Source organism: Strix aluco, chromosome 4 (assembly GCF_031877795.1).
Source record: "Strix aluco isolate bStrAlu1 chromosome 4, bStrAlu1.hap1, whole genome shotgun sequence".
In the NCBI taxonomy this organism is placed as follows: domain Eukaryota; kingdom Metazoa; phylum Chordata; class Aves; order Strigiformes; family Strigidae; genus Strix; species Strix aluco.
In genome coordinates this window covers 50,239,533-50,255,181 of record NC_133934.1, presented here as the reverse complement: position 1 = coordinate 50,255,181, position 15,649 = coordinate 50,239,533, and the positions used below count along the sequence as shown (strand labels likewise).

General features: G+C 39.6%; 1 protein-coding gene across 1 annotated transcript in view; it reads left to right on the top strand.

Annotated features, from left to right (window-relative positions):
* Positions 1-15,649, top strand: part of FHIP1A (FHF complex subunit HOOK interacting protein 1A) — a 96,681-nt gene that overhangs the window by 43,412 nt on the left and 37,620 nt on the right. Inside the window, exons 4-5 of the mRNA XM_074823031.1 lie at positions 9,596-9,828; positions 11,210-11,836. Of these exons, the coding sequence (XP_074679132.1) occupies positions 9,727-9,828; positions 11,210-11,836 (729 nt within the window). The 5' untranslated portion in view covers positions 9,596-9,726. The remainder of the gene's footprint in view (positions 1-9,595; positions 9,829-11,209; positions 11,837-15,649) is intronic.

Genomic DNA, 15,649 nt, shown 5'->3' with positions numbered 1-15,649 from the left:
TTCCTATGAATTTATTTTATACTTTTAGCTATAGACACTGGTTTACCTTTATCAAAAAAAGCTTTAAAAAAGAAAAGAAGTTCCATGCACTTCAGCATCACAACTTCAAGAAGCATGTGGTTTTTCTAAATTATGGGTGTGTTGGGGCAAAGTTTGTATGTCACACAGATGTCAGAATTATCTTGGAAAGCAAAGTCGATGTTGCAGATTACATGGGTCATTTTGATTTCTTTCTTTCACTAACATAAATGGTTTTATGCTGGTTTTGTAAATGTCTGCTTTCTGATGCGTTGCTCCCTTCCGCTCCTGAAGAGTGATGAATTTTGAAATAAACCCTGTACAAATTCTCAGGAGAGGTTGGCAACAACTATTTTTTTCCCCCAATAATTCACTTCAATTATGACTAAATGAAACTACTAGTGTAAACACAGCAGCTGATATCTTCAATTTTCCTATAAATCAAGGAGTGGAAGGTAGCTTTCATTCAGTGACATGTGCTTTGCCCTTTGGGGTGGTTCTTTTTCTCTTTTGAAACTTGGTATCAAAGCATATTCATAGAATCATAGAACGGTTTGGGTTGGAAGGGACTTTGAAGATCATCTAGTTCCAACCCCCCTACCATGGGCAGGGACACCTTCCACTAGATGAGGTTCCTCAAAGCCCCATCCAACCTGGCCTTGAACACTTCCAGGGAGGGGGCAGCCACAGCTTCTCTGGGCAACCTGTTCCAGTGCCTCACCACCCTCACAGTAAAGAATTTCTTCCTTATATCTAATCTAAATCTACCCTCTTTCAGTTTAAAACTGTTACCCCCTCATCCTATCCATACACTCCCTGATAGAAAGTCCCTCCCCATTTTTCCTGTAGGCCCCCTTTAAGTACTGGAAGGCCGCTATAAGGTCTCCTGGAGCCTTCTCTTCTCCAGGCTGAACAACCCCAACTCTCTCAGCCTGTCCTCACAGGGGAGGTGCTCCAGTCCCCTGATTATCTTCGTGGCCTCCTCTGGGATCCATGTCCTCCTTATGCTGGGGGCCCCAGAGCTGGATACCGTATTCCAGTGGGGTCTCAGAAGAGCAGACAGGGAGAATCCCCTCCCTCTTCCTGCTGGCCACACTGCACTTGATGCAGCCCAGAATGTGGTTGGCTTTCTGGGCTGTGAGCGCACATTGCTGGCTCATAGTCAGTTTTCCATCCACTGATACTCCCAAGTCCTTCTCCACAGGGCTGCTCTCAATCCACTCATCACCCAGCCTGTATTTGTTTTTGGGATTGCCCTGACCCATGTGCAGGACCTTGCACTGGGCCTTGTTGAACTTCATGAGGTTTGCATGGGCCCATCTCTTGAACCTGTCAGGATCCTTCTGGATGGCACATCCCTCCCTCCAGCGTGTTGACCGCACCACACAGCTTGGTGTCATTGGCATCTTAGTGAGGGTGCACTCAATCCCACTGTCCATGTCATTGACAGAGATGTTAAACAGCTCTGGTCCCAACACTGACCCCTGAGGAACACCACTTGTCACTGCTCTACACTTGGACATTGAGCCGTTGACTGCAACTCTTTGAGTGTGAGCATCCAGCCAATTCCTTACCCACTGAGTGGTCCACCCATCACATCTGTGTCTCTCCAATTTAAATACAAGGATGTTGTGCAGGACAGTGTCAGATGCTTTGCACAAGTCCAGGTAGATGATGTCAGTTGCTCTTCCCTTATCCACCAACGCTGTAACCCCATCATAGCTGGCCACCAAATCTGTCAGACATGATTTGCCCTTAGTGAAGCCATGTCAGCTGTCACCAATCACCTCCTTATTTTCCGTGTGGCCTAGCATAGTTTCCATGAGGATCTGCTCCATGATCTTGCTGGACACAGAGATGAGACTGACTGGCCTGTAGTTCCCTAGGTCTTCCTCCTTTCCCTTTTTAAAAATGGGTGTTATATTTCCCCTTTTCCAGTCAGTGGGAACTTCACTGAACTGCCATGACTTCTCAAATATGATGAATAGTGGCTTAGCCACTTCATTTGTCAGTTCCCTTAGGACCCGTGGATGCATCTCATCTCATGTACAAAGTTATAAACTGTTTTGCTTGTAATACCTGTCTTGCACAGTACAACACCAAACACTTTGGTCTGTGGGCCTCTGACCTTTTAATGACTTGGTTTGCTACAGAAACATGCTTTTCTTGGATCAGAAATTTTGGTGGTGATTTGGGAATGAATCAGTGGAGTTAAAGTCTCTGAATTTATTTCGATTCGATGACATCTGCCTTCTTCAGTATGTAGGTAGAAATGAACTTTTCTGAGCTGCTATTTTTAAATATTTTTTTTTCAGTTTAGTTTAAGGTTTTTAACATTAGTTTTGCAGCAGTTGTCTGCTGGTAGCAGACAAGATACCTCAGTCATACTGTGCCTGAGTGCTACTAAGAATAGAGAGATATCTATCTTGGATTTTAAGAACCCTAGTTGCTCTTTTATTCTTAAGTTTTTAACCAATGTAATCTGTGTTTTGATCCACTAATTGTTGCTGAATTGTTGCCTTTCTATAGTAGGCCAGATGTGAGGAGATCAAATACAACAGAGAATCAGGTTTATTATATTCCTTATTTGTCTCTAAAAGGAATAAGTCATACCACTAGAATTGCAACTTTTTTTCCCTCCCACCAGCTTCATATTTATGACCTAGGGATATGAATGTGTAGTTCATTCCTCTTGGGACTTTGCAAGAGTAACTTCAGTGATTGTATGCTCTTGAGTTCCAGCGAAATTGCCCATGTGCAAATGCGTGTGGTAGATGAACATGCCCTGTGGTGTATCAAGTAAATAGAGCCCTCCTTGAGGCAGTCAAGGTCTCTGTCAAGTATTCTGTTTTGTTTAATTACTGTTTTCTTGAGCAATCACTTCCATTTTTCTAGTTTTGGTAATATGACCTTTGATGTCTTTGCTGGTTGGCTGTATAGACCCACTGTGTATAATTTTATTCTAACCCATGAATGCATTTTGTACCGTACTACCTAATTGGCCTCTCTGTTCTTTTGTTTTGGTGACCCATGCAGCAGAAGTCTCTGATGGCTTGGGATTTGGCTTAGCCTGTGTCCCAGTGCGTAGGCTGCCAGTGCGAGTTGATCCCATTGATCACCCTTGAAGCGTGCACGTTTATGCCATTGCAGTGCTGCTGAACTAGGGCTGTGAGGTGGGCCTCGTGCCTGTCACTGTTGCTGTACTTACCGTGGGGGAATTGCCTGTTCATGTGTCTGGAGAACCATGTATTTATTTAATGTTGTAACCTGGTTCCCTGAACATACAATACCATAGGATTACATAGATCACATTAAGAGGTTAGTGGTACCCCAATTAGTTGTCTGAACTAATGTGAATCTACAAGAAACATGAGTCGTGTAGCTCCCTGGAGATTTGAGAAAAGATGAACTGTGGTTTTTTTAACTACAGCAGACTGACTGTAGATGGGACGTTAAGATTTTTGTCTCATTATAAAACATACTGTGTGTAGTTTCTCTCATGAGATATATCTTGTTAGGCAGTCTGTGGGGACAAGTCACAAGACATTCTTACTTTCATGTTAGCAGGTTGGATTAAATTGTGCTTGATGAGAACAGATTGATACTTTGATTAACTACATTGCTTTACAATTTGTGGTGACTTGTTCTCTGTTAGGCTTTTAAGCAGATAGCTTTATCAATGTAAAACATATCTTCTCCCACCCACACATGGAGGGCATAGTGCCTTTGCAGATACTGGGTAGAAAAGATATATTGGAGAAAGCTGACTAAATGAGAAATGTTTGCTTGAGCTAGACAAAGGACAAGACAATCAGTGGACTGCAGCATTGAAATGTGAAAGAACAAATGAAGGAGGAGGATAGTTGTTCATGTAGCTTGAACTGTTCCTCTAGTAATCTGCTGCAGCTTTCTTGCTAGTAGAGCTTCTGAAGGTGAGTAGTACTTAACCAAAAAGAGGATCCTCTGATGGCAGTGGTTTTAACCACTCACATTTTCCCAGTTGCTTACCACAGACTTGCTGCTCTCCAGTGACTGAGCTGTAATCCTCCTGCATTCTGGTGGTGAATATGTAGGATCATTATGGGTGGGGATGTGGCTGTTCTCTATAGGCTTTGCTTTTGTAGCAAAATGTACCAGAAGCGGGATGAATCCTTTCCTTTCAAAGGATTGATGTCTTCCTTTGAAACGCTCTTGTTAATAAAATTTAAACCCTTTCCCTGATCACAGTACCTAAAGAAAAGCTGACAAATTTATGCAGAAGGCTTTCTTTTCAATCAAAAATAAACAAACCCTGAACAATGTCCCTTTTAAGTTGGAACAAAGTTGAGGCATGCTAAAATTTGCCACTCATTTTTTCTCCAACCCTCCCTCGTACACTTATCAGAGACTACAGAGACATGATTGCATAGCTATGCATAAGACCATATAATTTCCCTCTGCTTCTTTGAAGTTGTCTAATTTCAAGCCCCTTTATGATATACTGATCCATGAAAATGTTTTGATATATGCTGTTTCTTTCTCTGCCATCGAGGCTTCTTATCCATCTCTCAGTTGTCTCTTGTGTACCTGGACTGACAGGGTGGCAAGCTCTGGCCAGTAGAGCAAAAGCATGCAGTATCTGATAACAGAGGTACACTTTTGTTTGAGAACTGTTGGAGAACACAGCATTTTAGCATTTCAAGAGAAGATGAGATGCAGAGCCTTGCAGCCTATTTTGTGTCTACCTTACTGTATTAGGCAGCGTATCTTTTGCCTGCATGTTGTGCATTGCCTGGGAAGCCCCAACCCTGCAAGCTTCTGTGCTATTTTTTTAATTCAAAAGTGAAACTTCTGAAAAGAGACAAGCCAGTGGGAGCAGACTTCACAAGGGATTCTCTGCTAGGCTGTTCTTCCAGTGTACTTTGCAGTAAAGTAAGTACTTCTGTTGATTGGGGAGTTCAGCCCTGCAATCAGCTGTGTAAAAGTTGTTGATGATTTACAGACTTCTGAACGAAAACTGAAAGCAGATATCCTCCACGAGTCCAATGACTGGGACTCAATCTCATAATTCATCTAAAGCTACCCAGCACAGTTGTAGACTGCTGATTTTTTTTTTTTTTTTTTTTTTTTTTTAAAATGGAAATAGGCTGAATTGTGCTAAAGTTTTCTGCTCTCTTCCTCCCATCCTCTTCACTGAAGAGAGATGGTTATAGACCTATGTATGTGACTGTATAACTTACTCTGCTGCTGCTTAGGGAGAGACAGGTTCTTGTCCAGTTGACCAGATTTGCAGGGGAAAAAAACCCCAACCAGCTAACCAAGCCCACATTGAAAGGTATTTAATATGAAACCAACAAAGTTTATGTAGGTGAAAATTAGTTGCCTAATTTCAAAAGCTGTTGTCCAGTTACATAGAGAATATAGGAAGATCTTAGCAGAGATAGTGACTTGTCTCCCTGAACCTCAGTTGCTCATGTGTGTGATGTGTACGCTGGTGCTTCTTGTTCCCCGTGGGGTTTGTTAAATATATAAACCCTTGGTGGTAGGGCCAGGTACCTCGTGTAGGAGAGGAGGGATGTGAGACAGAAGTGTTGTGAGTATAGACAATTGAAATGGCTCTGGAAGGCATATGTAAGTGGACTTGGCCTTGTAATAGGGTTAAATGACTGATAGATAACATGGGGTTGAATTACGGAAAGATTTACCTGCTAAGAAGGTTCTGTTATTGTGTGGCAGGGTCAAAGTATTAAACAGAGCAGTGTTTTTTTGGAAGTAGAATTTTGAATGGACTGGAGGAGATGTGTGTCTGCACTTGGCAGAACTATCACATGGTGGAGTTACACCTTGATCAGGATTTAGCATAGAGGAAAGGTTAAATTGTAAAATTTTAGCTATGAGCCGATTAAAATAAATGGTTAGTTTTGTTCTTAGTGTCACCCAAGTTCACTTCTACCCCTTTCTCCATGGATCAGTGTTTTATAAATTAATTTATTTTCTCACATTTGGACTCAATACGGTCAGGTTATTTGTCCTGTTTAATTGGAGTTAGTTTTACTTCACAGGGAATAATGTGATGTTGCAGTTACTGTGGCATGTTTAGTCTTGCAAAATAATCAAGAAAACCTACTGATCTAGTAACAAAATCTGCTTACCACAAATATAATGAATGTATTCGTTCTACTACTGCTATAACTGGAGCATGCTAACTGTAGATTGATATGTATCTTAAAAGATAGTATCTCTTCCAATTCAATTACTTTCCTTTTTCAAATAGGTATGCTGTTTTTAGAATCTACTCTGTGACCACTTAAGTTGTCAAAAGCTTTGTATACTTATTGAAACACTACTACAGAGTTTGAAGTCTTTGAAGCCTACACAATCTATTAGTGTTTTGTATTACTAAGGAAATCCCAGCATCCCAAGATGCTTTCCAAGCTGGAAATATTTGCTTCCTTAAGGGAATTGATTTGATCTTAGAAATATTATTGCATGGTCTGCTTGTTGCCCTCTCGTTACTTTTAAATTAGAGTTGAATAAAAAGCCATGGTATTGGCCACTGTGAGGATAATGTCTGTGCTCTTTTACTACTCTTAGATTTCTGATCTGATAGCTGGGCTAGATGCAAGTGAACTTAGCCCTTGGCAACTTAATGTTTGCTGCAGACAAGTTGTTTTCAGCTAATAATTTAAATCTGGTATTTTTTATTCTTCATATGATGCTTTGTACAGTGTGTTTATGATGACTTTGTGCAGTAGGAGTGAATATTCAGAAAGAACTGTTAGACTGAATTTTACTGAGATGTTACTGTCTGTCACCAAGGGACAAATGATTTTTTTAGTGATTCTTTGTTACTAAAGATGTGAGTGGCTTTAATCTTGTGATTGTTTGTACGTGCAGTATACTGTTAGGTGCAGGTTTTAGAGTACATAAATGCTGGAGATGAATTTGCTATTTTACAGTTTGTCAATCACATACTTCCAAAGCTCTTATCAAGAAATGGGGTAATGTTTGCGCCTGTAGTAACAAATATAGTAAATGGACCAGGCAGGATGCATGCAACACCAGCTAGAGGAAACCTTCCTGAAAGTTTTCTGTGGTTGGTAGCATAGACCTTTCTAGAGGTAGCAACACTGGAAGCCCTTGCTCTTCTGATCTAGTGTCATCTAACTCTGAAAAAGATCTGATTTGAATCAAGATGCTAGCAGTTTTTAATGACCTGTTTATCTGAGAACTCCCAGTGTTGTAATTTGAGTGTGCCCAAATCAGAACTTGGAAAGAGCAAGAAGCTCTTAAATATCTTGCACAGATAGGACCTTAGGGGACTTTATGCAGGAGTTGAGGGGACACCTACTTGTCTCTAAGCCTTCTTTCACAGGGGCTATATCTGTTCTTTATATATGGTGGCTAAACTTAGGATATCCTTGTGTGGGAAAAGATGTCCATACAACAAGTGCAGACTGTAGCAGGCATCTGCTTAGACAGTAAGCTGTTAACAGAGGCAGGACTTGAGTGTTCAGTAACATAGTGGTGGTTATAAATTCTTACACAAATGTCAATAACTAGCTAGCACTTTTGTGGAAAGTGAGATTTCCAGCTGGACACACAAATGTAACAGTGGCTCTGTCGCTGGATCTCTTGGCATCTTGCTGTATTTTGAATGTGTGGTGGGAGATATACCATTTCTGTTTACTGTAGGTCTTTTCATAGCTTCAGAGAAGTAGAGCAATATTTCAGGAATCTGTAATGACTGAAGCACCAGTATGGAACCTCTACTCCACAAAAGTATGTTTAGAGAGCTACAAGATAGAAGTAGTTATTTAAAGAAGGGTCTGTCTGATGCAGAGGGAATGAGTGTTGTCTTGAAGTTTGTGGAGTAGAGTCTGAGGCTGGGATAGGAAAGATGCATGAGGAAAAAAGGAAATTGCAAAGGCTAGGGAGGACAGAGAATTAGAATGGATTAGAGGAAAAGAGAGGGTAAGGGGTTAAATAGTTTCGGATTGCCTGTGTGTGGTACATCCTAGAGCTCTGCATGCATCTCAAGAGTCTTACCTCACTGATCTTTGATTTTTATCAGCATTCTTGAAGAAAGTCATAATCTCCCTTATTGTTGTTTACTAGTTTAAATAATGGAACAGGCTGATCTGCAGTTTCTGATTCTACTCTTGGTATCATACTGCTGTACTGCTGACTGAATTTGTCGTGTGATATCTAGATGTGTAATATCAATTTCATTTATTTAAATTCTTAAATAACATGCAAAGTCTACACTGAAACAACCTCTAAGTTGTAAAGTCAAGCAACTCTTAAATTCTGGAATTGAGCTTGCCTCTGCTTTGTGTTAATTAAGTTCTCTTGCTGCACCTTATGATACCATCTTTAATTACCCGATCACATTAGTTTTTCCAAAGCTGCTTGCTTCACTTCATGCACAGGACAGATCTGCTCAAAGGGTGAATCAAGGCCATGCAGTGAAGGACACTTTTGCCTGGAAGAGTCTGTTAAACTTTTACCGAAATTGGAAGATTTTTGTTTGAAGAAGAGGGCTGACAAAGAGGGAACTGTCAGGAAGTAGACATGTGATGTGAAGAATAGGTCAATTAAATATTCCTTTGGATTATTAGGTATGGTATTAGTCAAACTACTTGGAGCAGGCTTTTTCTAAATGGTCTCTAAGCATACATCTTGTTTTCTGAGTGGTTTTTGGTGGAAATGTTGAGCTCTCAGAGCTGTAAGCAAAAGTCACCAGAAGCTGTGCACTTAACATACAGTGGTAACTACTTAAGTTGGTAATGATAAAAAAACTTAGATATCGGTGCTTGAGGGTATAATATGTTCATTTAAGCCTCACAACTATCTGGAAGCTATCTGTCTTTGTTTCATTTTAACGTTGCCCTGCAGGTGTGTGCAAGTACTTTGATACTCAGATATCTAGGATATTAAATAATGGATGAAAAGCATGTTTCAATGTTTGGTCTTATTTTCATAGTCCTTTAGTCCTTGAATATGACATCTCAATTTATTTGGCTTTGGATTTTTCTGTTGTTTTATCTGTTGTGCTGTTTGGTTTTGGTTACTTTGTTACTGATACAGGTACATCCTTCTGCTCCCATATGGTGTTCTACAGCTGTTTTCAACTGTTTATGATATGCTTTCTGGCAGAAAACTTTAAGTATTTGTAGTTATATCTATTCATGGAAAAGTTGTTTTTAAAAAAATAGAGAAATAACCTGTGCTTTCTTCACCTGTATAGTCTATACAATGTTAGTTACTGAGTAACACTGAAGAGAGACATGGTCAGATGGCAAAAACGTCATAACGAAAAACTAACAATGTTTATTGCATGAGCTTCTGTTAACGCTTGTTTCAGTAGCACCTTAATTCTGTCACTGATGTCAAAAGCTTGAGCACTAGAAACTATTATCATGAGGAAAAGTTTGAGAAGATGGTCCCATATAGCATGCTTTAAAAAATTCTATCCTCAAACTGAATTAAAAGAAAAAAGATTTTAGTGTTCTCTTTAAGTATGTTCTTTTTTGTTATACACTATAACTTGATGTGCATAGGTATATGTGTGGTTTTTGTTTTGTTTTTTAAACAGATTTCTGTGGATACCAAAGCTCAAAACACAGTGTCAATCTCATCATGATGCTTGAACATCTATAACTAACTACAGGATTTAAAAAAGAAATCCATCATGGCTTAGTTGGCTTGACGTTTGGAAAATTTATAATGTCCTCTGGAACCAGTATCAGCAAAAATCGGCAGGCTCCGAGCCTGCAGGGTGTTGACCCAGAAACATGCATGATAGTGTTTAGAACACACTGGGCACAGGTAATGTTAATTAGTTGTATTGATTTGAAGTAGGCTGCATTAATAGGAGTTCGCTTCATTCTTTCTATTGAGATAATCCTGAATTGCTCAGGAACAAATGTCTTTCATGGAGCACGTAGTAGATAACACTGAAGTGTTTTTAAAACGCAAAGGTAATTGACCTTTCAAGGTATGGTTAGGCTTTACTAATCACACTTTGAACTCCAGATTTGCATCTAAATGGGAAGCGGTGGAGCATGGTAATATCTTATGGAAGGCCTAGATCTTCTAAGTGGCTTTCCTAGTGATTCACTGTGACTTGTACCCTGTTGCAAACATCTGTGCTTTCTTTCCTTGTGCAGGGTAAGGCTTGCTTATCTTTTGTGAAGAATATTAGACACATGGTGCAAAGGTGTATGCAGCATTGTTTATTATGGATAGATGTAGATTATGTACTTGAGCATATTCTAAAAATTGTTTACATGTCATCAGAATTATAATTGCTTTTAGGCAAAGATGTTTTGCTCTGAGCACTGTAATATAAGGTCTTATTTGCTGCAGTAATACGAATAACTAACTGTTTATGTGAAATTGATTTCTGTGCTGCTACTTTTGCTGTTATTTAGCTATTCCGAGAAGCAAGCCAGACAAATGGTGGTGTTCCTGAGATGTTTCCAGAGTCAGAGGAGCCATTGCTCAAGAGTCACCTTTTCTCACTTAACTCTAGTGATGCTGTTGTGTTAGGGGACCTGCTGCTCCTTTGTACTTTTGTGGCAATTATTCTCCACAAAAAGGCTAAAGCCAATGGTTGTTTCACAATGAGCTTCATTCATTGTGTGCAGAACGGAATTTAATCCCGGGGTATAAGGGCTGGGATGACAACTGTTACTCAATCCTAAATCTGTATTGAATGTTGCAAGGGTATGTGGGCATCAGTGGCCATTTGGTATCATATAAGCAAGGAAAGGTCAACTCTGTGGGCTTCTGCTAGTCTTACTGCAAATCATCTCATGATCTTGATACTCCTGAGCACAGTTACTCTGGCTGTAGAGCATGCCTTTTGATTTCGGTCCTCTGTGACAGACTTATTTCAATCATTGAAACTCACTTTCTGAAGACTAAGGGAATCTAGTTTATCCATACTTCAGAGAACCCCAAGTTTTCAGCAATAGGACAAGGGGCTAATCTAGATGCTTATGAAAAAAAAAAGTGAACGAAAGCATTACGTTTTGGCCTTGTACATGCCAAATATTTTAAATTTAGAAAGTTTGACAGACAAAAACTAAAAGCATAAAAAGAGTTTGCATTTATTCTGTTCAGCAATTTTGATGTCTTTTTCCATATAGGGGTAAGTGCATATTTTTAAAAAATGCATTCAAATAACTGATCTGCCTTTGTTTAGGTTCTGAAGATCTTAGAGAAGCATGATCCTTTGAAAAACACTCAGGCAAAGTACGGAGCAATTTCACCTGATGAGGCCAGCACTGTTCAGAATTATGTGGAGCACATGCTGTTCTTATTAATTGAGGAGCAAGCAAAGGATGCCTCAATGGGGCCTATTCTGGAATTTGTGGTCTCAGAAAACATCATGGAGAAGCTTTTTCTTTGGAGCTTACGGCGAGAGTTCACCGATGAAACAAAAATTGAGCAACTCAAAATGTATGAAATGCTAGTTACTCAGTCTCATCAGCCTTTGCTGCATCACAAGCCCATCTTGAAGCCTTTGATGATGTTACTGAGTTCCTGCTCAGGAACAGCCACTTCAACAGTGGAAACAGAGTTGGTCATCCTCTTGAACCAGCTCTGCTCTATAATAGCCAAAGATCCCTCCATTTTAGAACTGTTCTTCCATACCAGCGAGGACCAAGGAGCTGCCAATTTTCTCATATTTTCATTGCTGATTCCCTTCATCCACCGAGAAGGAACAGTAGGCCAACAGGCCCGTGATGCACTGCTTTTCATAATGTCTCTGTCTGCAGAAAACAACGTTGTTGCAAACCACATAGCAGAAAACACCTATTTTTGTCCAGTAAGTTGTTCTTGTTTTGATTGATCTTCAATGCTAAACTGTCTCCCCTGTATTCTTCTCATCCTTTTCTGTCGTTGATGTGTTGTAAGACATTTGTTTCTGCTAACAGCGATTTCACAAACTGTAATACCGCTTAAACCAGCCCTACTACCAAACATGGTCTTGCTCCTTGTTTCTATACCAATGTCTTGTGCTTTTGGGCCGGGCCAGCACAAGTGTTTTTACAGTCACACAGTGAATTGAATTGGGAAACTGATGGAAGTTATAGCAGAACTTGGTGGGCGGGAAACCTGTGCTGTCTCACTGTGAGGCCTCTATGAGATTCTGAGGGTGGCGGGAGTGAGAAATGGGGACAGGGTGTTCTGATATTGTTTCTGGTGGCAGCGCTACCTGAACTGGGCTGTGCTTGCCACGTTATAACATCAGTTCAACAGTTCAAAAAATAAGTGTGCAAATAATGTATTTATAAAAATGCAGTATTTTTGCAAGATAAAAGGGAGACTTGCTCTTTGTCACAGAATTGGATGTTTCTATGGCCACCTCAAGCAAACCACCATCTTGCTGTGTTGTACTCTGTAACAAAACTTGGTAGTAGTGTTGTGTCTGGAAAATCTGTCTTACTACATGAATAGAAAACCTTTGCTGTTAAACAAATAAATAATCTAATTTAACAAAGCAAGTTGCCCTACTGCAGTTTTAAAGCTGAAGCAGAATGGACAACGCCTGCTTCTTCATGCCTTACCACAAAAACCGGTTTGAGATCTGCAATGGATGGGTTCGAAACAGAATATCATCTGTAGAAAAGTTGTTCTTGTGTGCCAGTTTTTGGACTGATATTTTTATCTTCTGTGTGGCTTGCATTTTAGTTTAATAAATTCCAGAACAAATGAAGTGAAGGGGAGCCTTACACACAGCTACTACAGCAGAGAGCTTCAGAGCAGAGAACACTAGAATCCCTGCCTTAAGCATTAGTGCATGACAGCTATTCCAGCCATAGGTTTCTATTTACTCTGAGATTGCTACATCCTTTGAGCAGTAGGGCAGAGCCAGGTTTGCAGGCTGGAGGAGGCCTACAAGTTCCAAAACAAAATTTCTAAATGGTTTCCTCTGTCAGTTGTAAATACTGCATCGAATTGCTTATGCTGAGAGACTCCACTTGACCTTGTTTAATAGATGCTGCTAAAGAATATGAACTTGATTCTCAAACTGTCCCTGAGACAGATACCATTATTGGATTCATGCTATAACTTCCATAATTACATCTTCCAATTAATTAAAAAAAAAAAGCACCCTTTTTACACTGAAGATAAAAGCCAGCTATATTAACCTTCGAACAGCAGGGAGCCATGATTGACAATCACTCTAATTAGGAAGACTTCTTGTCAAAATGTGCCAAAATCAGACTTTTCTGAACAGTAATGAGACTGGCCTAAGTCTAGAATAAAACTTTAATGCAATGCCATAGAATTAGCTCACTCGCAAAACATTTTCTGAATTTGAGTGTGATGAGCTGAACGAACATGTTTTGTTCTGGGGGAAGACGGCAGGTGTCAGTGACATTGCTGTATAAAACTCAAATCAGTGCAGATGTGGCCTCAGCTACCCTGCAAAACACCTAGTGCAGTCCTGTGCTGATAGGAGTGGCGTTTGGATAGCGTTGATGCTATCTCTGGTTCTGGGACTGAGTTGGTTGGTAGTGTATTGGGTTTTCTTCACTGTGCCTTATTGCGTGGTATAGACATGTTCTGGGATGGGGTCTGGCCATAAATCTCTGCTGCTTCATACATCTGAATCAGTGTTGGATCTGTGCCAAAGTGAACCTGAGGGCTTTCTTGATACTGGTTTTTGAGGTAACTTTTGTTGGCAGCTTTTTAAACCTAGGTTGTCCATAGTATTCAGAACTGTAGGTGAATAAACTATAAAGAAGGAAGGGGACAGACTGCAGTAAGATACATCACTGACAAATGTTTTAACGCAGAATGTATAGACAAACCATTGGGCAAAGTTTTCTGATTTTACAGAGATTTTTCTGCCATATCATTTTTTTCATGTTTTGACCTGAAAGTTTTCTGAATCTGATAGAAGATATTGTCTGTTCAGCATTATAATAAGAAAAAAAAATGTTTCTAACGAATTTTGGGCAGGATAGCATCTTAAAGTCTCTCCATAAAACTTTGTAAGTGCTGCACAGTTTAGGAAAGCAAGTATTAAAGTAGGAGGAGTTGTATGGCTCTGCAATGTCCTTGAAAAGTTGAGGCTGCACAGAGATAGAAAGACTATAGATGTGGGAGGAAAGGGAATTATTAAAGGGAATTGATTATATATTAACAACACATTTTAATCATATAATGAGTCTGAGATTAAATCACGTAGTCAGTGTCTTCCGTGAGTCAAAGTAAATAAATCAAGGAGATTGGTTTGCAGAGAGACTCATGAGTCTCTGGTGAGAAAGAAACTGCTGGAGATGCTTGTAAAAGTAGATGAGCATGAGGGTTGACATGACAAATGTTGGGAGAAGTTTAAAAGGACACTGCTCTGGGTAAAACAAAAAATAAAACCAATTTTGCCATTCCAGGATGTGAACTCATTCATTTTCTTCCCTTTCAGGTTTTTTATTAATGTTTATAATTTTACTGATTAAAACTCCATAATGTAGTCTGTATATGTGCATTGTTTCATATGCCTACTTATAGAATGTAAAGAGCTCTGTTAGTAACTTCAAATGGTAATACTGTTTGTACCATATATTTCTATGAAAATTTTCAAAGGTTGTTTTCCTAAAGAGATGAAAGTGCTTCCAGTGGCTACTCTCTGTCTCAGTGCTTTAGAAACTTAATTTCATAGAGCCATTTGTGTTGTACTTTGCAGCAAAAATAACAGCTTTTTAAACTGTACAGACTTTAGCAACTACATCTGTCACTACTTACTTCTGTAAGTCAGACAAACTAAAGAATTCGTCACTTCAAGACATTGACTGATTGTGAGTTCACTGCTCCTTTTAGTGGAGAGTAGTATGTTTTGTTCAAGGTCGGTTCCTTGTGCTTAAGGACTAAACTTCTATATGATGGAGAAATGTGGATAGTACACAGCTCTGAAAATCACCTTGCTTTCTGAGAGGGTAAGTGTGTGTTTATGAATAACAATTAAATTTTAAGCGGACAATGGAAAATCAAGTATGCATTAATTAACAGGTTGCAACACAAAAGAAACTCAAGTTCTCACTTCAGAATTTTTTCCTTCCTAGAGTCATCTGAAGCCTGAGTTTGTGAGTGTAAGTGTGTGTGTGGGTTACGTATAGGTAGTTCTATAGGCCTTGTAAGATCTTCCTAACTTTTTGCTTTGAGCTCTTCTACCATGAGAGAGAGAAAAAGCAAAAAAGATTCTGGTTATAGAAGAATGTCATTGTACAAATAAAGCTTTGCTCAATGGCTTTAGCTTCTTAGTTTTTTAACGTATCTCTGGCACCTTTCTTTATATAGCTACTTGTACAGCACAGTGTGCTAAAGCAGTGAATCTTCCACAGTATTTCCCCCTGCTCCTTAATATTCGGCTTAATTATGTACGGCAGAATAAATCCATCTTTGAAAATTATGTGATTTATGAATGGAGAGCATTCAGAAAGATAGTCTTTGTCTGACTGGATGGGTTAGCAATTATAATTGTTTACGCTTGCGTATGATCAAAACCTGAATCCCCTTCTGTGAACCCTTGGTCTTTGACCTGCACATTGTCAACTGTTTTCTAATAGATAAAACAGTTCTGTTTCATCAGAGCTTTGACGGTCTATCCCTGTAGATGCCAAGTGGCTCTTTT